General features: G+C 43.4%; 1 protein-coding gene across 1 annotated transcript in view; it reads left to right on the top strand.

The window, feature by feature from the left end:
* The window catches only part of IQCH (IQ motif containing H), an 846,786-nt gene that overhangs the window by 452,365 nt on the left and 371,937 nt on the right, over positions 1-22,484 (top strand). Inside the window, exons 11-12 of the mRNA XM_085644600.1 lie at positions 1,216-1,299; positions 18,470-18,645. Coding sequence (XP_085500726.1) covers positions 1,216-1,299; positions 18,470-18,645 — 260 coding nt within the window. The remainder of the gene's footprint in view (positions 1-1,215; positions 1,300-18,469; positions 18,646-22,484) is intronic.

Genomic DNA, 22,484 nt, shown 5'->3' with positions numbered 1-22,484 from the left:
GATTGAAGTCAGTCCAGAGGCTGTTAACCTAAGTGACACAAAAAGGAAAAACCTGGATAGCCCTCAATAGTGAGGTTCAAAACCTAAAAATATATTATGCTTAAGTTGTCAGAGCCAGGAGAAAAGGGTTATTAACAAAATATGTGTTTGAAAATAATAAAAAGGCAGACCTCTTATTCACTCAAACTGTGTTTTTTGTCATAATGTAAACAAAAGTTGGGAAAAGTAAAAAAAAAAAAAATCAACTTTTCAAAAGGAAGCTTGTAATCCCATGGTTATATTATTTTGAAAAAAGATGGCCCTTCTTCCAATCAGGATTAAAAACTGATTTTCTTTTGTCCCACAGTTAAATAAACATGTGAATGCCGTGGCGGCCAGTTTCTCGAAAGAGTGGCAGGGTGTGGGGGGGGGGGGGGGGGGGGGGAGGGATTACGGACGACACAAATAAGCAATAAAAAAAACAACTCAAAAAGCAACTCAAAAAAACAACTCAACTGCCGCATCACCTGATCGCGCAGCATCGCACTCGTCCTTAAAGACAAATAATGTACCCAGTATGAATAGTTCATATCTAATGACTAATGTACTGTCACTACTTCTTGTTCCACTGTGTCCAGTCGCTCAAGTGCATCTGGTGTTTACAGATCTGACAGACGTTCATGCCCAGTGCTGCATGGCTACTTGGTCCTCAGTATGCCCAAACACAGTGTCGACCAGTCAAAAATATGGAACAAATGCTTTAAATTCTCTCCATATTGCGCATTACATAAAATCATAGGCAGAGCGGGTCATTAATACAGATTAGACAATGGTGTACAGCTGGAGACGGTTTAATAATGTGCTATTTGTGTACCTGCAAGGGCCCAAAGTACCGAATAAATGTTACTGTTCCATAAATGGATGCATCACCCATGAGAAATGAATGTAAAATGCCAGGAGGATGGATCAGTGACCTGAATGCTTGCCGCTGACAGGGCGCGGGGTTGTTATATTCATGATTTCAGTTCCAGCAAGGCAGACTCAGCCTTCCATGCTATTGAGGTAGGTAAATTGAATATCATTAATTGGGTAATGGTGGCAATAAAAGCGATAAAAGTGCTATATTTATTGCTGTATAACAACAAGTTAATATTAATATTGCCTAGTGTCAATCGCCAGGTTTATCTGAACAGCAGAAGTGTGTCCAAGTTCATGATTGCCCTATTTGCTTCCTAGGATACACTGAATCTTTGCGAGCCGAAGTCCAGGATCTGGATGTGCAGCAGAACCTTCAAATGGGTCGCTTGTGTGACATACTAGGTATGGTACTGAAGAAACGCACTGCGAGCCTGTCCTGCACTAGGTGCCAGGGCTGGGGACACCAGCAATGCCCATGTATGACAAACGGGTACAATGCTGATGACATTATTTGTGTGTCTGTGATTTACTTGTTACCATGTTGAGAAAGCAACCTGGGGGTCTTTGCAATACTAAATACTGTGTTGGAGAGTCAAGGTATGTGTTTTTGATGTACATAATACAGTGCAGGAGAAGCAAGCTATGGGTCTTTGCAATACTAAATACAATGCTGGAGAGCCAAGGTATGTGTTTTTGATGTACATAATACAGTGCAAGAGAAACAAGCAATGGGTTTTTGCAGTGCTAAATACTGTGTTGGAGAACCAAGGTATGTGTTTTTGATATACATAATACAGTGCTGGAGAAACAAGCTGTGGGTCTTTGCTATACTAGATACTGTGCTGGAGAACAAGCTGTTTGTTTTAATATAACTGAATACACTGCTTGAAAATTAAGCTTTAGATCTTCTAACATACATAGTACAGGGCTGAAAAGTGAGCTGTAGGTCTGTGATTTACTTGGTACGGTGATGGAAAAACGAGTGTGTGGCTGTGATCTATTACTTAATGTCCTATAGAAACAAGCTGTGGAGATGTGAAAAAACCTGTTGTTGGTCTGTACATAGCATTGCAGGTGTGCGAAATACTGTGTCACTGAAATATGGCCAATGAGGCTTCCCACCCTTCACATGAATGATGGCTAACAAAAACAAACGTATTATTAACACAACAAAGGAGGTTTTGATCTACCACATGGATGTCCAACTTTGGTACCGAAAGGATAGTTGTGTCAGATAAGCAGGATGCCCACTTAAGAGACATTTACATGCAATTTATACAAATGGCGCTTGTTCAGCTAATCAATGGTTCGCCTGAAAGCCTTGCAGTAATCTGACTCTCCGGCCCTTATGGACATCCCCAGAACAATTCAAAAACAGACTGTGAGCTGACTTAAAATCAAATCAAGAGGATTGCCTTCTGGATTCAGTTCAAGGGTCAACCTCTACGGAGACCCGCTGTGAACTAAACGTTGAATGAATGTTAAAAATCTCCTGAAACAGCAGCCCAGTGCCTCGGCTCCCCCTGGTACCTGAACTGAATGTAGACTTGAAGTAACAAGGCCTTACAGCTTCTTAATTCAGTGACACCTCAGGTAGGGCTACACAAGGAAACTGACCTGAAAAGAGATCTAGCTGCCATGGAATAGGATCAGACATTGACCTTTACTTGACTCCATGATGGAGGAAAACACACCCTGGCCTAAGGCGTTTGGAGGTACTAGATGGTATGGATGAATAAACCCGTTCATCAATAAAATTCGGCCTCAGTATCTCTGAGGTGAGGATGACCGCTCTCAACAGTGTCTTTTGTCTCAGCCTCTGAATTTGACTCCTATCAGCTACAAGCCTTCTCTGTCAGGGCCACTGTCCACACTCAGTGCGGAAGATTTTGGACGTTTCTTTGCTAATAAGGTTTGCTATCCTCCTGTATTGAGTGGCACTTGTGTTTGTTGTTATTTCTTGATCATGCCAACCATTATGATAAGTCAAATTATATAAAGGAGGTTAAAAATTGAATAAACATTGTAGGTGGTAAAATTACTCTTAGTTACTTTGCAGGTGAGCATGGGTGCATTTGGTGTCAGCACAACATGCCCTGGCATAGTTCAACCTAGAATTTGAATCAGTTTAGACGAAAGAACAATTCTTTGTATTGAAGGTTCCCTCTTTATAGTGGGTTCCAGCGACAGTCTGATTCAGTGAAAGTGAAATTCAGTAATGGTAAATCTAAAGATATTAAAGAGGAGGGTCTGGTGCAGTGGTGGGGTATCGAAACATCAATAACCAGGGGCGGTTTCTCCATTAGAGTGTTGGGGCTCTGTCCCTCCCTAATTTTAACCCTAAAGAAAACATTTCCCATCGCAATCTGTCATGCAGATTACATTTGTAGTTCTAAAGCATTATTTATCAGTGCCTGGCCTTACTGCGGCTTGGGGAGGTCAGGCAGTCAGGCACGGTGGGGCAACACAAACGCACGTGCCCTACGGCAGTTACAGATGACGGCATGACGACGACGTAGAGCTTACCTTTGAACAAGTAAGTGAAGGTGCGGGTGCCATCGGCGCCTTCAGGCTGATATAATGCAGCCTCTGGGCATTTCCGTGCATAGCCCAGTCCCAGGCTGGGCCTCATGTCCGTCTTCTTCAGCAGATCTCACCTGTGTGTATAATCACATGCCGCGTAACATGAGCCCTCCCCGGTCCCTCGGCCCTTTGAGGTCTCCTGATCATGAGTCCCGCTCTTTACAGGTGTGCAGTGGCACAGTACAGACACAGGGCTCTCCCAACAGAGAGGAACCAGGAGACTGCCATGGGGATTGATATTTAGTTTCACCTTCTGGAAAATAAAAGCTCAATATGTAACATTATTTGCATTGAGCCAATCCCAGGGGACTGCTGAATGGCATGCGTGGAGCGACAGTTAACATGTCCACTTTCTTCCCTGTTTCTTTTACATCCAGGGCAAGCGACATATGTGTTATGAAAGGTAGGGGGTGTATGTTTGTTTCGAAACGAAAAAAACAACCTTGGAAAAGAGCAGACATTTCACATACCAGTTCAATGCTGCCATTTTACAACAGGTGCTAGGATTGCTGCTTATGCTTAATTTCTCAGCCAAGACCAAGTTAAATGTGCAGCTCACGTTTCGGATGCTCTTCTCACCCAAATTTTTCTCGATAGCTTTTTGGGAAATATAGATACAAATGCATTGCTTCAAAAGGGTTCTCATATTAATATAACAAGCAAAGCAAGAAAATATAAACAAGCATGTCGCTGGAGAACCATCAGTGGGGTCGGCAGATTCAGAATTTTAATGTGGTGTAAATTGATTACTTGCAGAGATTTACCATGTCTCTCAGTTTCTCACTACAATGTCTCCTCTTTGCTTACATTTCTCCCTTTGCCCTCTCCCACGCTTCTCGCCTGTGTTATCCCTGTGCTTCACTCTTACCCTCTTGTTTTACCTCTCCTCTCCATACCCTGTGCCTCACATTTTACCTCCTTCCCTTAAGTTCTGTCAATTTCATGTGTTACCTAGTCCTACCTCGTATTACTATGACAGTCTGCCCTGTCTCCTTTACCCACGCACCATTCTCTTTACTGTACTCCTCTCTCCATCTTCTTACTTTCCATCCTCTTCTCCACGCAATACTTGTCTTATCCTTGTCTCTGACTCACCAACCCTCTATTTTGTACCACTTCTCTCCACTATTGGTTTTCTTACCGGTCTCGACCCTCTTTATTATCAACATGTCAAATTCGGGAAGCAGCATTAACCACGCGGGCTAAGCAACGCATGCCGTTACCATACAAGCAGGACACCGCTTGCCTTAACAACACACATGCCATAACCAAGCATATGCCTGAACCACGCATATGCGTGGTTAAAGCAGTCAGCGGTCTAGTTCCAGAGACCGGATGGGCGTGAGAATTATAGGAAGGATCAGAAGGAGAGGAAGGACCGGGACGCAGCTTGGTAAGTAGGGCTAGGGGGCGAGAGGGGGCTAGTTTTAGGGGGTTCGTTTTTAGGGGCAGTAGTTTTCAGGGGGGGTAGTTTTCAGGGGGTAGTTAGGGGCACCTGCTATGTTTATATTTGTAAGTGCTCCCGGTTGAGGTTTAATTTTGGTAAAATAAGCATCAGGGCCAGAAAAATCCGGTCAAAATTTAATGGGGGTGGGGGGACAAGCCCCACTCCCCAGGCTGATTTCGGCCCCGGGGGCCACCACCTTCCTGAGGCATGACCAAATGAAATGCCCCCTCCCTTGCCATTTACGGTCCCGGGTACCACCGGAGCCAGCTCCTACTATCGCCCGAGGTGCCCACCCTTGGGAGATAGCAGTTTGCTCTCACCAAGCGAGAGCAAACAGTAACTCTGATCCCAGCGGGTGGGAGCAGGAAAACTGCTCCCACTCGCTGGGAGCAGAGTTTTCATCTGTTTCCAACAGATGACAGAATTGCTCCCACACACAGGGAGCAGTATTTTTTGCTACTCCCTATGTGTGTGTGAGCAATGGGGGCATTGAGGCTGCCCCGCAGTCCCCAACATAGTACAATGGGTTCCCTGGTTGGGTTCCAGTGCACCCAGGAGCAAGAGGCCAGGCCCCATGGATGTGGTCCACGGGGACGAAATCAGCTTTGGGAGTGGGGCTTCTCCCCCCACCCCCATTAAATTTTGACAAGATTTTTCTGGCCCTGATGCTCATTTTACTAAAATTAAACCTCAACCGGGAGCACTTACAAATATAAACATAGCAGATGGCCCAGTTGAAGCTTCTCTTCTGTAAAGGACAAATTATCCTAACTTCTTGGGCTTGGCAAAGGCAAAGCAAGTGTATTTTCTCGGCAGTTCCCCATTGAAAAACAATCTGAAATCTTTGATGAAGGTGAATGCATCTTTGATCTTTCAGATTGCAATATGTAGTGACTGTGACAAGTGGGTTCTTTCTTGGCCTCTCCTGGTGAGAGCAGAGTCCATGATTCTTTCTTTAAATGGATACCAGTATTCAAATGTGCAAAATCACCTCAAGCTCCACCTGTTTGGCCCCTCCCCATCCACCGTAGTAGTATGCAAAGGTCTTCTACCAGGATGATTGATACCTTACCAAAAGGCCCCAGCGCGATTCCTGCTGATTTTTGTGACGCCTTCTTGATGCCAAAGAATATGAGGATATGTCCACCAAATAAAGACACACTTGCTTCATATACCTAAGGGGCAGTACCCTTGTTTGGTGGAGATGCACCTCTTTCTAGTCTGTTTGTCTTCAATATAGGAGGATTCAAATTAACACAGATTTCTGAATGAAGACTCACGAGGAACAGTCAAATTTCTGAAATGCACACAAGGTAGCTGGAGACATTTCCTCATGGTTCATTACGCAGCTGTAGTGTGAAATACGCACTAGACCGTTATCCAGCAAGGTAGCACTTATTAATTAACCAGTAGAAAGTACTCCAGTTGAGTAGACATTTTGTGCAAAGCTGTGCACTTTAGTTGGATAAAAGGGCAGGTGAAGTTCCATTCTGGTGCAGTCATACACAGCTACTGATACACCCATACAGACACTCAGACACCCACTCACTCATCCATTCTGCCAGTCTCACATCTACTCACAGACCCAGTCACTCACACACTCATTCACAACCCATACAGCCACTTATAAACCCATAAAACCACTCATGCACCCACTCACGACCCGTACAGCCACTCACACACATACACACACACTCACAGACCCATACAACCACTCACACACCCAGCAGCCTATACAGCCAATTATACACCCACTCGCAAAGGTTATAGGTTACAGTTAAATTTTGTTTTTATTTAAACCTTTGAATTCAGTAAAGAATACAACGGTTACTGGGTTTGTTATAGTTAGGAAATAACATTTCAAAGGTGTGTATGGGTTTTTGGGTGGCAATGGCAAGGGTAATTTTAGGGATATACCTACTCAACCCCCCAACCCCACACCTCAACCCCCAATAAACACCCATCTTCCTCACACCCCCTCACCCTAACCCTCAATAATTACACATCCCCATCCCACCAATATATTTGTTTCTCACTCGCTTCATGCCCTTTTATCCTCTCTGACCACATCACCTGAAGATTTCTGCCCCTTGTATAACCTAACCCCTCCACTCTCACTTAACAGCTCCGCCAGCCATCACTCCATACCTACTACCCTATCTCCCCCCTCACACAGTAGGCCTCCATCCGCAACTAATCACGACCACTCCCTATCCCCAGACCATTCTCCTCCCACCTCCTACGCCCCGTCATTCCTTCCCTGTACCCGGAATACCCCGAGCCTACACAACACTGTACTTGTCCTACCTATTTTAACTTCCGAACCCCTCACTCCTCCCAGCCCCATCACCGCTCACCCCACACCATCTACCACATCTCCCCCCTCACACATTAGTCCACCCTCTGCAAATAATTCAGACCACACACTCCCGATACCTCCCCTCTCCTCAATTGCCCAGATCCTACACAACATTGAATGTGACCTATCTAATTTAACTACTGAATTTGCCCGACTCAGAAAAGACTTCTTCGTACACAGCCCCAGATCCCTCCCTCACCATAAAACCACCATCCTCCCTCCCTCAAACATCCCCAATAACAAACACAACCTTTGGAGATCACTCCCTCTCCGATGCCGTAAGCATAGACCTCTCCGCACTTCGAACCATCTCTCTCCGTCCGACCTCGCCGACCTTTGTAACTCCTACCTTCCTAATCTGCCAACCACCAACCCTCCACTCCCTTATGCCCCCATCCCTGTTATCATAGGGACAAATAGAACCCCCTCCTCCCCCGCTTCCCCCAGACCACCACCCCAACTTTCGCTGATCCACTCTTGCCCACCCTCCATACCCAACCCCACACCACTGAAATGCTTGCTAGTTAACTGTCGCTCCGCGGTCCTACACTCCACGGAAATCTCGGAAACCATCCTGAGTGAATCCGTTGATATTGCATTCCTCACTGAAACATGGCTAAATGACCACTCAACGAGCATACTTGACCTTCTCTCCCCCCCCCCCGGGATACTCTATTCTTAGAAAAGACAGACCTAACAGAGTTGGGGAGGGCTAGCCATCATCTTCAAAAAGGAACTTCAGATTTCGCTTATCACTAACCCAGGCTACTCCTCATGCGAATACCTGGAAGCAGAACTGTTAACTCAAAACTCCCTCCTAATTCGTCTACACAACATCTATCGCCCCCCGGGACCACCACAGCCCTTCATTGAGGACTTATCTGATCTACTGGCGCAATCAGCATTATCCAACTCAAAAAATCTCTTTCTTGGGGATCTCAACCTCCATTGGAATGATACCAATGACCACACCATCTCCCTCCTCACTACACTTCTTGAAATCAACGAACTCAAACAACTCTGCCAATCTCCAACTCACACTAAAGGATCCATACTTGACGTCATTCTGTCCAACGATGATCTGGCTTCCTTTACCAATATCATCCCCACTGACTGGTCCGACCATCACCTTATACTGTTCACCATTGCTACCTCAGCAAACCTCCCCGCCCCTAAAACTACCAGACCTAAGAAATTGACCAGAAACCTAAAAGGCATCCCCACAGGTGTTCTACAATCGAAACTCCAAGCTCAACTTCTCATTCCCCCCTCCCAAAATGCGAATGAGCTCACTGAACTATTTAACAATACTGTTACAGATATTCTTGACCAACTAGCCCCGCCTAAACTCAAAAACCAAAGAAACACCGCCTCAAACTCTTGTTTTAATACAGAGATAAATAATGAGAGACGGGCACTCATACTGTCGGAAAGAACCTGGAGACACCATCCCTCACCCTCCCATCTTGCACTTCTCAGACATGCTAGATCCACTTACAAAAAACACATCCTCAAGGAAAAGGCATCCTTCTTCCGCACTTAACTTGAACGTGCCAAAAACAGACCCAGGGAACTCTTCAAAATCATCCGAAACCAAACTTCCCCCGCACCTCCTAATATGACAGCCTCATCAGACAGATGTGATGAAATTGCCCACTTCTTCTCGGAAAAAATTGCCAAAATTGACCAATCCTTCCTTCCCGCACAACTATCCTCCAACTTCCAATCCAATCTTGTCCTCACCTCTAATGCCTACTCCACATTCCCCCTTCCAGACGACACTCTCTCTCCTCTGCCCTCTATCCTACCGCTCCCCAGCGAGCCTCCTCACCCACCCATTTCTATACCCCCCACCACTCCACAGGCCTCTCACCTTCCACATCTCCAGTAACCAACTCCCCTAAATCTCAACCTAAGAACAATGCCTCCTTGCTCAACTTTCTCCCCGTCACTGAGCTTGAAGTCCTCAATATAATTGGCAATCTAAAACCATCCTCCCACACAAAAGACCCAATACCCTCCAACCTTGTCTCTGCCCTTAAGCACAACATCACCCCATTCTGGACCAAAATCATCAACACCTCTCTCTCCACCGGCTGTGTCCCCTCCTCCCTTCAGCTTGGTCAAATCTCGCCCATAATCAAAAACCCCAATGCTGACCCCAATGACCTAAATAATCTCCGCCCCATCACTAACCTCCCCCTTCTCTCAAAGGTACTTAAAAATGTGTCCTACTACAACTAGACAAACACATAGAAAATTTCAACCTTCTCGACCCCTTTCAATCTGGCTTCAGAAAAGGCTGCAGCACCGAAACGGCAATGCTCAATGTCATAGATGACATCCATCAATCACTTGACAATGGCGAGACCTGCCTTCTTATACTTCTTGATCTCTCCGCAGCATTCGATACAGTCAACCATTCAGCCCTACTTAATGTGCTTAGGACCCGTTTCGGCCTTAATGGCACCGCCTACAAATGGTTCATCTCTTATCTACAACACCGTACTCAGCAAATCAAAATTCAAAACTGTCTCTCTACCCCCACTCCTGTCTCCCTTGGAGTCCCCCAAGGATCTATTCTCTCTCCCCCCCTCTTTAACCTCTTTATGGAACCCCTCACCCTCATTCTTAACCAAGCAGGAATAAATTACCACCTCTACGCCGATGACACCCAACTCTATTATAAGATTAAAACTCATGCTGACATCTTACACCTGAACAACACCCTTACCAAGGTCCAAACCTGGTTCCATTCCAATCATCTCAAACTCAACCCTAACAAAACCGAAATCATTCTCTTCTCCCCAAAAAATAACCCTCTACCCATTCAATCATGGATCCCTGACCTCAATGCACTCAATTGTCCAACTCCGTCAAATCTCTTGGCATCACTATCGACAACACCCTAACCCTTAATGTTCACATCAAAAACGCACTCTCCGTCACCTCAAGAAAATCAAACCATTCATATCCACCGATGATTTCAAACTCGAAGTTCAGTCGCTTGTTCTGTCACGTATTGATTATGGTAATGCCATCCTTAATGGAATCCCCAAGGTACACCTAGCTCCAATCAAAGCTGTGCTCAACCTTGCTGCCAGGCTCATCACGGACTACAAACGCTTCGATCATATATCCCCAGCTCTCAAATCTCTTAAATGACTCCCGACTCGAAGGAAGATCTGCCTACAAAAAACCGCCTGCATTACTCATAAAGTCCTCCACCAAAACACTCCGCATTACCTCTCATATGCCTTTACCATGGAAATGTAAGTGTTATACAGGTAAGTATAAACCTTTTATATATACACATAAAGGGTTTATATTTATTTACTTGTATCTGTATATAATATTATAACATATTGTGGCTCTCGGATGAGGTCTATATCAATCAATCAATTTCAAGTATTTCAAGTACTTGTAAAATACTTTGTTGTAAAAGCATGCGTAGTAAAGGCATATGTGTGGCAAAGGTTTTTGTGGTAAAAACATGCATGGCAACGGCACTCGCATTGTAACAGCCGCGTTGTCACGGCATGCTGTGTAATGGCATGCGTAGTTCCGTCATACATCCCTTTCAAAGGCCACCAGCCGGGTAATTTTAGGGTTTAGGGTGGGTATGGGTTTTTGGGTGGCAAGGCTAATTTGAGGGTGGATATGGGTTTAGGGTGGATATGAGTTTTTGGGTGGTTAGGATGGGTATGGGTGGAGGGGTTGTGGGTATAGCAAATGCCTTTACTATTAAGCAAATGCCTTTACTATGCATGCCTTTACCATGGAAATGTATGTGTTATAAAGGTATGATAAACCCTTTATATATACACAAAAAGTGTTTATATTTACCTTTAATATGCCTACATTTTTGTGGTAAAGGCATGTGTTGTAAAGTCATATGCGTGGTAAAAGTTTTTGTGGTGAAATCATGCATGGTAACGGTACTCGCATTGTAACGGCATGCGTTGTAATGGCATACATGGTTCCTTCATACATCCCTTTCAAAGACCACCAGCCGCCACTGATAATGTCATTTCACCCAAGTCATAGCTCCTGCAAAGAGCGTTACAATTTTTTGTGGAGGTGGAAGTTGGAGGGCTTATCACTCCAAACATATATCCATGTCTGTTTTTTTCTTTTAGAATAATATTTTTAAAAATGTGGTGAAAAATTGATATACATCTAACAGGTTGAAGTTAAAACATAGCTCTGATAAGGAAAAGGAGGGACCATCGAGCACATCTTGGCAAAATTATGTATGCATAAACGCAATAACCAACTGAGGTGGAAGTTAAGAGAATAATTTGGGTGTTTCTGTAATCTATGAGAAGGGCCACCTACTATCACATTTGAATTATTTATCCCCAAATTTGTATCAAGCCCTCTCTAAGTATGCTGAAGTCGAGAGGATACAGTTATCCTCTCAGTGTGACGCAAGAGGCTTCCAACTCCTTAGTATCAGTCTAGACTTTATTGCACATCTGAAAAAGCAAATTGATGTAAGGTTCTTCAATGTGTTGGGTATAAAGCCACGAGTCTTGGAGATGGTGGAAGGTAAGTCCTTTAAATGATGTAGTCCCTAAAGGAGGAATCTCTGCAGCAGAAAAGGCTTTGGTGTAACAGTCCTGGCTCATTATAAACAATGGGAGCATGGTTTATGCCATTGGAGAAACCATGTTTATGTAAAAGAGTTTGTTGGTCATTTCTCTTCAGAACATATGTGCTCAGAGAAACATCACTGATACGTTATGTGTCAGGAGTTATAGCGACAATCATAATACTGTGCCACAGACTATGCCTGCTAGAATGTCAGTGCCACTGCAATATTCATCAGTTACTGTGCCGAGAAAACAACATGGTGCCCCCATATCTTTAATAACCTAGTATTAAAATCTTTATTACATGTGCAGTAACTGTCCCCTGAGAATATGCATACAATTCACCATGTGCACAGTGCTTTTGTGCTAGTTACTGCTCACTGTGTGCCTGCTTCCCACTTAATGCTTTCTGTCAGTTATTATTGTACTACAAATGTTGTGCTTATCATTGTATTTGTTGCATAAATAACGTCTATCATTGTGCACAGAATGTGTGCTAATCAGTTTCTGTGCATTGGATGTTTGTTCATCTGTCACTGTGCTACAGAATGGTTGTCCATTAGTTACTGTGCCACAGAATGCCTGTCCATTAGTTACTGTGCCACAGAATGGCTGTCCATTAGTTACTGTAACACAGAATGCCTGCCCATTAGTTACTGTGCCACAGAATGGCTGTCGATTAGGTACTGTGCCACAGAATGCCTGCCCATTAGTTACTGTGCCACAGAATGGCTGTCCATTAGTTACTGTGCCACATAGTGCTTGCCCATTAGTTACTGTGCCACAGAATGCATGTCCATTACTTACTGTGCCACAGAATGCCTGTCCGTTAGTTACTGTGTCACAGAATGCCTGCCCATTAGTTACTGTGTCACAGAATGCAAGTCTATTAGTTACTCTGCCACAGAATACCTGCCTATTAGTTACTGTGCCACAGAATGCCAGTCCATTAGTTACTGTGCCACAGAATGCCAGTCCATTAGTTACTGTGCCACAGAATGCCTGTCCATTAGTCACTGTGCCACAGAATGCCTGTCCATTAATTACTGTGGCACAGAATACCTGCCCATTAGTTACACAATGCAAGTCCACTAGTTAGTTACCTGCAAAATCCGGCACGATTAAAAATAACATATAAAGGCACAACGAGGAGCTTCACAAGTGAGATTCAGGCGGAGGTCTATCTTAAGGAGGTTGAAGCAAGAATGAAACAAAACAATGGTAACTGAACAGAAGAAGACATTTAGTGCCGACAAACTATTAACTACTATTATTTGATATAAGGTTGACACTCAGTATGATCATATAGCATCAGGCCAGGTAGTAGGTCCAAGCGTGTGGAACACACGGCCATCAACAGCTGGGTGAGTCTAAACCCAGGATGCCTCAAAGGGTGGCAGGAAGGGGGGCGGTAAGAGGGGGGGGGAGGGGAGGGGGGGAAAGGGGGTTGGGTGGTGGATCTGGGGGGAGAAAATAAAAAACCGAAGAGAGTTCGTACTGTTAAAGGGATTTCGAATGAAGGAGGAAATTTGAAACAAAGGATGGGTTCTTATTATGAATTCAGGTATCCGGACAGGTTGATGTTATGGAAGTATTTAAAAATTGGTAATGCCGAAGCTAAGGATTGGATCTCTTAACATAGGAGGATTAAATGATTGGAAAAAGAGGGGGAAGCTTGAACAATATTTAAATATGATAAACTTAGATTTAATATGTCTACAAGAGACCCACTTACCTTGGAGCAAAAAACACTGGTTGAATTTTAAAGGCTATGAATTGTTGTCATGTACATCCCAGACTTCTATGATAAGAGGTGTGGCCATAATTGGCAAAGTGGGGTTAGGGGGGGCCAAAAGGTGTAAGGCGGACTCACTAGGAAGATGGGCAATATGCGAAATGAATTTAGGTTTCACTATTTGTACAGTATATGGATCCAACACAGACGAGCCACAAGTTTTTAGCCACATTGAAAATTAATTAATTGATTGGCATACCAACATAGTACTATGTGGAGACTTTAACATCTCTGCGAATTTTACGGATGGTAGTGCATACATAGGCAGGAAGCCAAGGGTGTTTAGAGCAATCATGTCAATGATGCAGTCACATGGCTTATACGATGTCTGGGGAAATTTACTGACCGGAGATCCAGGGTTTACTTATTATTCACATCCTTTTAATAAATATTCGAAATTGGATTATTTTATGGTCTCGACTACCTTACTTAAGAGTGTTCAAATAAACAAGCTTCCCAAAATTATGTCAGATCACAACCCCTTAGTCTTAAATATGGTCATCAATAGATCATACAAGGTTCCTAGACCTTGGACATTTGATAAAAAGTTATTGGCGGATGTCGACTACATCGCTCATATGAAAATATGGTCCCAGTCCTTTTTTGATGCTAATAGGTATAGTGCATCAAGGGGAGTGGTGTGGGATAGCTTCAAGGCAGGAATAAGAGGAGAGACCATAAGCTATACCACCAACGTATGGAAAAAGGTTAATAGGGAAAGGGAAGCATTGATGGGAAAATTGAGTGAGGCAGAGACACAACATAGACAAGATTTAATTACAGGTGATCAATCTGTTGAGAGCCTACATAAAGTAAACTCCTTAAAAGCTGAGATCCAGAAACAATTAGCAAGAAAGGCGGCAGCATACTACCAGGCACAGAGATCATGCCTTTATGAAACTGGTGAGCAAGCAGGTAGAGCTCTTGCCTTGCGAATCAGGCAGGTTGCAAGTAAAAACATTGTGACACAAATTGAATATCAGGGCCAAATATACGACAAGCCTGGTGAAATTTTGGAGGGGTTTAGGAAATTTTACCAAGAACTATATCAGGAGGAAGCGGTTGGAGGGCACCCAAATATAAGATGGTTAGACATGGGTAGTAAGCTAAAATTAGGCCAGATCGAATTACTGGAACAAGATATCACATTGACGGAGGTATTGGAAGCTCTGCAAGATCTTGCAAGCGGAAAGGCGGCGGGCCCAGATGCCATACCGTTAGAGCTATATAAAAGTCTAAGGGAGGAAACAACACCACTGCTCTTAGATCTATTCAATGGTGTTATGAATACCGGAATAATACCTGAGTCTTGGCAAGAAACCAATATAGTAATCTTTCACAAAAAAGGGAAACCAAAGACCACAGACCAATATCATTGATTAACAGTGATAACAAGCTATATGCCAAAATCATGGCCACTCGTATGGGAAGGATTATTGCGTCCTTGGTCTCCCCCTGGCAGCATGGATTTATCCCAGGAAGAGGAACCACAAACCATATTAGGAGAGCGATTACCTTATTTGACATCGGTGCTGCTAGGGGGGAGAGGGTCGCAATGATCCTCCTCGATGCAGAGAAGGCATTTGATCGCGTTAGATGGAGTTTTTTATGGAAGGTTATGGAGGCAAGGGGATTTGGCCCTAGATTTTGTCAAGCTATTCAGGCTATGTATTCATCACCTACGGCTAGAATTCAATCAATGGGGAAAAGATCAGATAGGATCAATATAACAAGGGGTACGAGACGGGGCTGCCCATGCTCTCCAATCTTGTTCGCGCTCTAGATAGATCCTTTAATTACACAATTAATGAATAGTGCGATTATTAAACCAGTAATATCAAATGGGTTTCATACTAAAATTCTCGCTTATGCGGATGATTTAGCAGTCATTACAAAAGATCCAGAGCTAGCTATGAGGGAGGTAGTTAACATAACCGGTCAGTTTGGAGATGTTTCTGGCTACCGACTAAATGCTGATAAAACTCAGGTATTATGTTAAAAAAAAATAGCCAAGGTGGATGGAAGATATGTAGGATCTGTAGCTTACCTGGGTATAACAATAAATGCAGAACCAGGTAAAATAATTGACGATAATTACACCCCTCTTTTGAAATCTATGGAAACAGACCTAAAAAGAATGGACTCATTACAGCTGTCACTGATAGGGAGGGCTAACGTTATAAAAATGACAATGTTTCCTAAGGTGCTTTACAAATTAAGGTCAATCCCATTTAAAATTGATGAGAAAATTATTAGGAAGATTGAGGCCATTTTTATGAAATTTTTATGGCAATACGGCAAAATAAGGCGGTCAAATAGATATATGTCATTACCACAAGATAGAGGTGGGTTGGGACTGCCAGATATTAAGAGCTACCATCTTGCATGTCTCCTCACAGACATGGCTATTCTACTCCATCCGGGGGGCCAACCCTCAGACAGGCGGCGATACCATCAATTTTTCAGCTATTGGTAGGAGGTGAAGCCGTAGGGCTTTTATTAAGGAGAACTCAGAGGAGTTATTACAAGGAAATTGGATACAAGACGCTTGAGGGTGTATGGTATATTTGGAAAACTGTTAAAAAAGCTCTAGATATACCTACCATCCATCATCGCACACCACTTTGGAACTCAACACTTTTTCCAAATTTTAGTAGGGATGGAACGTGGCGTCATTGGGAGAGTCATGGTATAGTGGAGTTGGGGCAAATAATGATTGGTGATCAGTGCAGAACACTCGAAGAACTTACACAACACTATTCACTACGAGGCTATCAAGAGTTCAAATACATGCAGATTGTAAATAGAATTAAATCAATTAGGCCACGTATCACTATGAAAGAGAAATACGAATTAATTGAGTATTTGAAGTCAGGGGGCCATAGAATTAGAGATATATATAAAATATTTAACGATGCATCAATAGATGATATTGGGAAAATTGAAGCTGCATGGTCCAAAAAATTGGGAGATCCCGAAATAGACGTTGATAAGGCGTTAGCTATGGATAAGAGGTTCTTGCGCTCCTCGAATCTCAGAGCCCAACATTACAAAACCTTATTTAATTTATACTATACGCCCGAAAAATTATTTTCGTGGGGGAAAGCGACAGATAGCAATTGCCCCAGATGTGGAAATGGTACAGCAGATCTTATACACATGTTCTATGGCTGTGAAAAATTAAAATCTATCAAAATTGAAATAATACGGTTTTTAGAGGGGCTACTTGATGTCAAAATTAACCTATCCCCGACCCTGATAATAATTGGCTGCGACGTGAAACTAAATATAAGTATCGAGGCTGAAGCTTTAGTTTTCATCTCTGTAGCAGTCCTTAGGATTCTAATTAGCGCAGCCTGGAAGGATACAGAAGCCCCAACTTTTCAAATGTGGTTGTGCAGAATGTTGGGCATACATAATATTGAGGAAGCATTATATGATTTAAAGGGAGCAAAGCTAAGGGATGTGGGCAAGCGACTTTGGGCCCCAGTGGCTACATGGAGGACAGCAAAATTAACTACAAATGAATGACTTACTGGCTGTGTAGATATCTAACATGTCAATTGATCTCGTATTGTTTATCACTGTTTATCACTCTTTCTGTTTCTGTTTCGCATGACGGTATAATGCTATGCTTCTATTTTATGTATTTATGTATCCATTTAGGAATATGTATTTACTGGTACGAACTCTCAATAAATAATTAAAAAAAAAAAAAAAGCAAGTCCACTAGTTAGTGTGCCACAAATTGCAAGTCTGTTAGTTACTGTGCCACAAATTGCAAGTCTGTTAGTTATTGTGTCACAGAATGCCTGTACATTAGTTACTGTGCCACAGAATGGCTATCCATTAGTTACTGTGCCACGGAATGCAAGTCCATTAGTTATTGTGCCACAGATTGCATGTCCACTAGTTACTGTGCCACAGAATGCCTGCCCATTAGTAACTGTGCCATAAATTGCAAGTCTGTTAGTTACTGTACAACAGATTGCAAGTCTGTTAGTTACTGTATCACAGAATGTCTCTCCATTAGTTACTGTGCCACAGAATGCAAGTCCATTAGTTACTGCGCCACAGAATGCAAGTCAGGTAGTTACTGTGCCACAGAATGCAAGTCCATTAGTTACTGTGCCACAGAATGCAAGTCCATTGTCTACTGTACCACAGACTGTCTGTCCATTAGTTACTGTGCCACAGAATGCCTATCCAATAGTTAATGTGCCACAGATTGCACGTCCATAAGTTACTGTGCCACAAGTGCCTGTCCTTTAGTTACTGTGCCACAAGTGCCTGTCCTTTAGTTACTGTGCCACAGAATGCCTGTCCATTAGTTACTGTGCCACAGATTGCAAGTCCATAAGTTACTGTGCCACAAGTGCCTGTCCTTTAGTTACTGTGCCACAAGTGCCTGTCCTTTAGTTACTGTGCCACAAGTGCCTATCCATTAGTTACTGTGCCACAGAATGCACGTCCATTAGTTACTGTGCCACAGAATGCAAGTCCATTAGCTACTTTGCCACAGATTGCCTGTCCAATAGGTACTGTGCCACAGATTGCAAGTCCATAAGTCACTGTGCCACAGAATGCCTGTCTACTAGATACTGTGCTGCAGAATGCCTGTCCATTAGTTAACTGTGCCACAGAATGCAAGTCAATTAGTTACTGTGCCACAAAATGCCTATGCTCGATGAAAGTCATGGTATAGGGGATCCCAGGGGAGTGAAATAGGACCCCAAAGGGGAGTATAGCTCTGTAGCAGAATGCCACTAATACAAAGCCTCTCTCTGTTGCAGATCCCAATGTGGATGTGATCTATGTGTGTCCCCTGGAGCTGAACGACGAGATGCTGCAGTACTACTCCAAGCTCCTGGGCCTGCAAGCGGCGGTCCAGTCAGGGAACCCCGACGACGCGGCCGACCTGCAGGGCCGGTTCAGGATCCTCACCCCCGAGGCGACCAGCAGCTTCCCCGTGAGTGCGCCCTCTAATTACTGCACGCTTCGGGCGGCTCTTAAATGAAATTGGAAAATGTTATCACTTGCAACGCTCCGACTCGCACCACTGAAATATTATTGCAAATTTAACGGCTTTGCTGATGAGCAGACTGCTTAGAGTCTGGGGGAATACAGCTCCCGCTCGAGGGGTTCCGCTCCTACTGAGCGTTGTGGGACGGGGCCGGGGCCGGGGCCCTCCTTACGATTCACACCCTAAGAATGTGCCTCACTGAAGTCACCCTCTGGCGAAAAGAACTCGGGGACCTGGCTAGCGCCCGACGGTTTACATGCAAGACCTTCTCTGCCTAAACTCCACTGGAGAGAAATTCCTAGCACAACATTTTTACTCCAAGGGCTGAGATAGGTTGAACTGGCCGGAATTCTGCAAACTGGGCCTTTTATTCACTTCAAAGCTATAACTCTCTTGGGAAAACGCATACATCTGTGTGCAGAGAGATAATGGGGCATCCATCCTTCCTTTGACAAACGGCGAATGATGCGAAAAGCATGGTGGCTCTTTAAGGGACCCTAAACTAAAACCATGCTTACACTGATATAATGGCCATATGCAAAGTCTAGTCTTTGGGGTGGTAGTGTTTACATTTCTACTTTTTTTTGCTTTGCTGTTAGAAGGCACCGCTGCTGTGGAGGGCAGATATGGGTATCTTCTTCTCCCTTTTACCCCCTTGCTGGTCTCTGCCTCTTTCCAGTCTGCGACCAGATTCCTGTTCCATTGTTTCGGAGGTTTACAAGGCTGTTTGGAAGCAGTTGGCTTCTGATAGCAGTAGTCACTCTAGTCCTAAACCTAACCTGGATCGGTGGTACCCATGACAAATCTCTTATTGCTGGTGGAATTTAAAAGTAGTGGGGCGTCTTGAAATATGTGCGCCGTGCAGAAAAAGTTTTTTATTTTTTACAATGCCCATCCTGAGCTCTCGCATTTCAAGGCACTCTCGTATGTACTAAATACTTCATTAGCATATATGAGAGCGTCTTGAAATACCCGAGCTCAGGATGTGCTCTATAAAATAGGTTTCCTTTTGTATAGCACCAATCCTCAGTTTCAAGATGCTCTCTCATATGTACTAATCACTTCATTGGCATAAACAAGAGCGTCTTTAAATTTGTGAGTTAGGATGTGCTCTATACAAAAAAGGGTTTTCGTAAGATTGGGATATTAACATCCAAATCTTAAATATTCAAATTAGTATATTTTTGTACAGAGCTTACAGTAAATAGATCAATGATAATAATTGCTCACTTTTCTCTAAAAAAACTGTAGACAGATGATGATTTGATGATGGACACTTTTATTTGTGCTTAATTCTACACAAACAAGAAAGAACAGCTCGAGAGAGATCAATCAAAAGGTGTTTTAGCCCTTTGAGACATGCAGTCCTGGGGCCTTTTTACAATGTGAGAACTTAAGTGGTTGTGGACTTATCCATTTGTCTAGTAAATTTGAAAACAATAAAGCTGTCTTTTTTAGGTTGGAAGTAGTATGAAATTTCTGTTCAAGGAAGAATCCTCATGTCAGAAATAGTTCTGAGTTTCAAATTGTTTCCCCAGTCCGTGGTGTAGGTCGCATGTACACCACGAACTAGGGAAATATTTTGAAGGATTGGTGCTGGCAGGGGAAGTGGCGGGCCAGTGGAGGGCCTGGTGCTCCCCCTGAAGCCCCCAACAAAGAATAAGCATCTGCGTGTTCCAGGTGGGCACTGGGACACCCAAAATAAAAAATGAATAATAAATGAGCGGCTCATTTATTATGCATTGCTCCATATAGGAGCACCCCATAATGCCCTGCAAAGGCTCTTTCCAAACTTTTCTGGAGCCTGCTGATGTCTTAGTGGCTGTTTAAAAAAATGTGTCGCCTGCTGATGTTCCTAGTAGGGACAGGGGCACAAACAAGCATTTTTTAATGCTGTTGGGGGTAGGGAGAGTTTGCAGCAGACCACCAGAACATTAAAAAAACAAAACCGTAAAGGCCTGATTTGGATCTTGCTGGATGGGATACTCCATCACAAACGTGACGAATATTCTGCCCACCGTATTACAAGTTCCATAGGGTATAATGGAATTGTAATTTGCTGAACAGGATATCCATCATGTTTGTGACAGAATAACCCTGTCTGCCAAACTCTGAATCCGGCCCTAAGTCTCCTGGGCCATTAAAACCATGACCCCCGGAGAGCTTACCATATTTTTAAAAACACTTCTAGCTGGAACTCTATGCTCTTCAGCTAGAGTGAAGAGCCTCGCTGTGGTGGGTTCTGTGGCTGCACTTTGAAGCTTGATTTAAAAAAGAAAGGTCTCAAAGACATGCTGGTTGTTTTTTTGAATTACATTTTATTAAATTGATTATGACAATCACTTTTATTAAACATTGCTGTGTGTGAATTATAGAAAAATATATGTCATTGTAATTATTGGCCATATTTTAACAACAGCAATACCTGTGCTTTATTAATGTTGATGTCCTAAATCCAATTGACCCACTTTTTAGGTCAAAGCCTACCAGACAGCACAGTTATCTCGTTTGCTAACGATGTCTTGGAGACATTCTGAAAGTTTCCCTGGGAATGTATTCCACTCATTGCTTACCATTGGCTTTCTGTTTTGTAAGTCACAGTTGCTGGCTATATTTGTTTAAGGCTGTCCACCTTGAATTCGGTCCTCCCATGAAGCATTGCCTATTTACTGTATTCTTCTACAAGTGCTCTCTGTAAACATGCCTTTAAATCTTGTTCTTTCCTTGTCACATTTGCTGTGCATTGAAAGACCGAGGTCAAATTTCAAGCTCTGTCTTCTGAGGGAGCTTGGTGATTACTTTTCTTTCTCTGACTTGAAAGTGAGAGGATTTAGGTGGCAATCTTGCTGTGAAAGGAAATTGTTCTTTCTAGAGCACAGCAAAGTTTACATGTCTGTAAATGAACAGTGCAGATATTTCTGAATAAATCAGAATTAGGAAAGCATAATTGAAGTTCTTTTTTGTAATTCTAAAGTGTAGTGTAAACAAATATTTTAATACAATAAGAACAAATCAATACACTAGAAAATAAAACTTCCACACATTATTGTTTGTGTATACTTTTATACGTAAAACTGTATGTTTGTGCAAATATAAGGGTAATTTCAATTGAAAATGTGTTGTCTGCATTGGCTGTGCGCTACTATACCATGCATTCTCCACACTGCGCCACAACGCTTTACTCCACTCTATGCCCCTCTATTCTACACCACTCTGATCCGCTCAATGACACGCCACTCCACCATATGAAACACCACTCCTCTCTACTACACCCCACTCACCAACACTCCCCTCCTATCTAATCTACGACATGCCACTCCCCTCTATGCCACTCCACACTACTCTATGGCATGCCACACCACTCTAGGCCACTCTACTCTACGACATTCTAGGACAAGACACTCTATGACACTCTGCGCAATGCCACTCCACTCTGCTCCACTCCACACCTTTCCATTCTGCGGCCTTCTACTCCTCTGAATGCCACTCTACTCTATAATACTCTGCTCCACTCTATACCACTCTGCAACATTCTAAGCAACTCCCTCTACACCACTCGACTCCACTCTACGACACACTTCTCCAACCTAGTCTACTCCACTCTACAACACTCTACCCCACTCCAGTTTTGACACTCTACTCCACTCTATTCCACTCCTCTCTAGCACACTCCACTCTAGGACACTCCACTCTAGGACACCCCACTCTAGGACGCTCCACTCTACGATGCTCCACTCTGACACTCCACTCTATGATATTATACGGCACTCTACGCAACTCCCTCT

This window comes from Triturus cristatus, chromosome 3_1, assembly GCF_964204655.1.
Source record: "Triturus cristatus chromosome 3_1, aTriCri1.1, whole genome shotgun sequence".
NCBI classification, from domain to species: domain Eukaryota; kingdom Metazoa; phylum Chordata; class Amphibia; order Caudata; family Salamandridae; genus Triturus; species Triturus cristatus.
The sequence above is the reverse complement of the archived record's forward strand: the minus strand, read 5'-3'. Positions and strand labels throughout refer to the sequence as shown.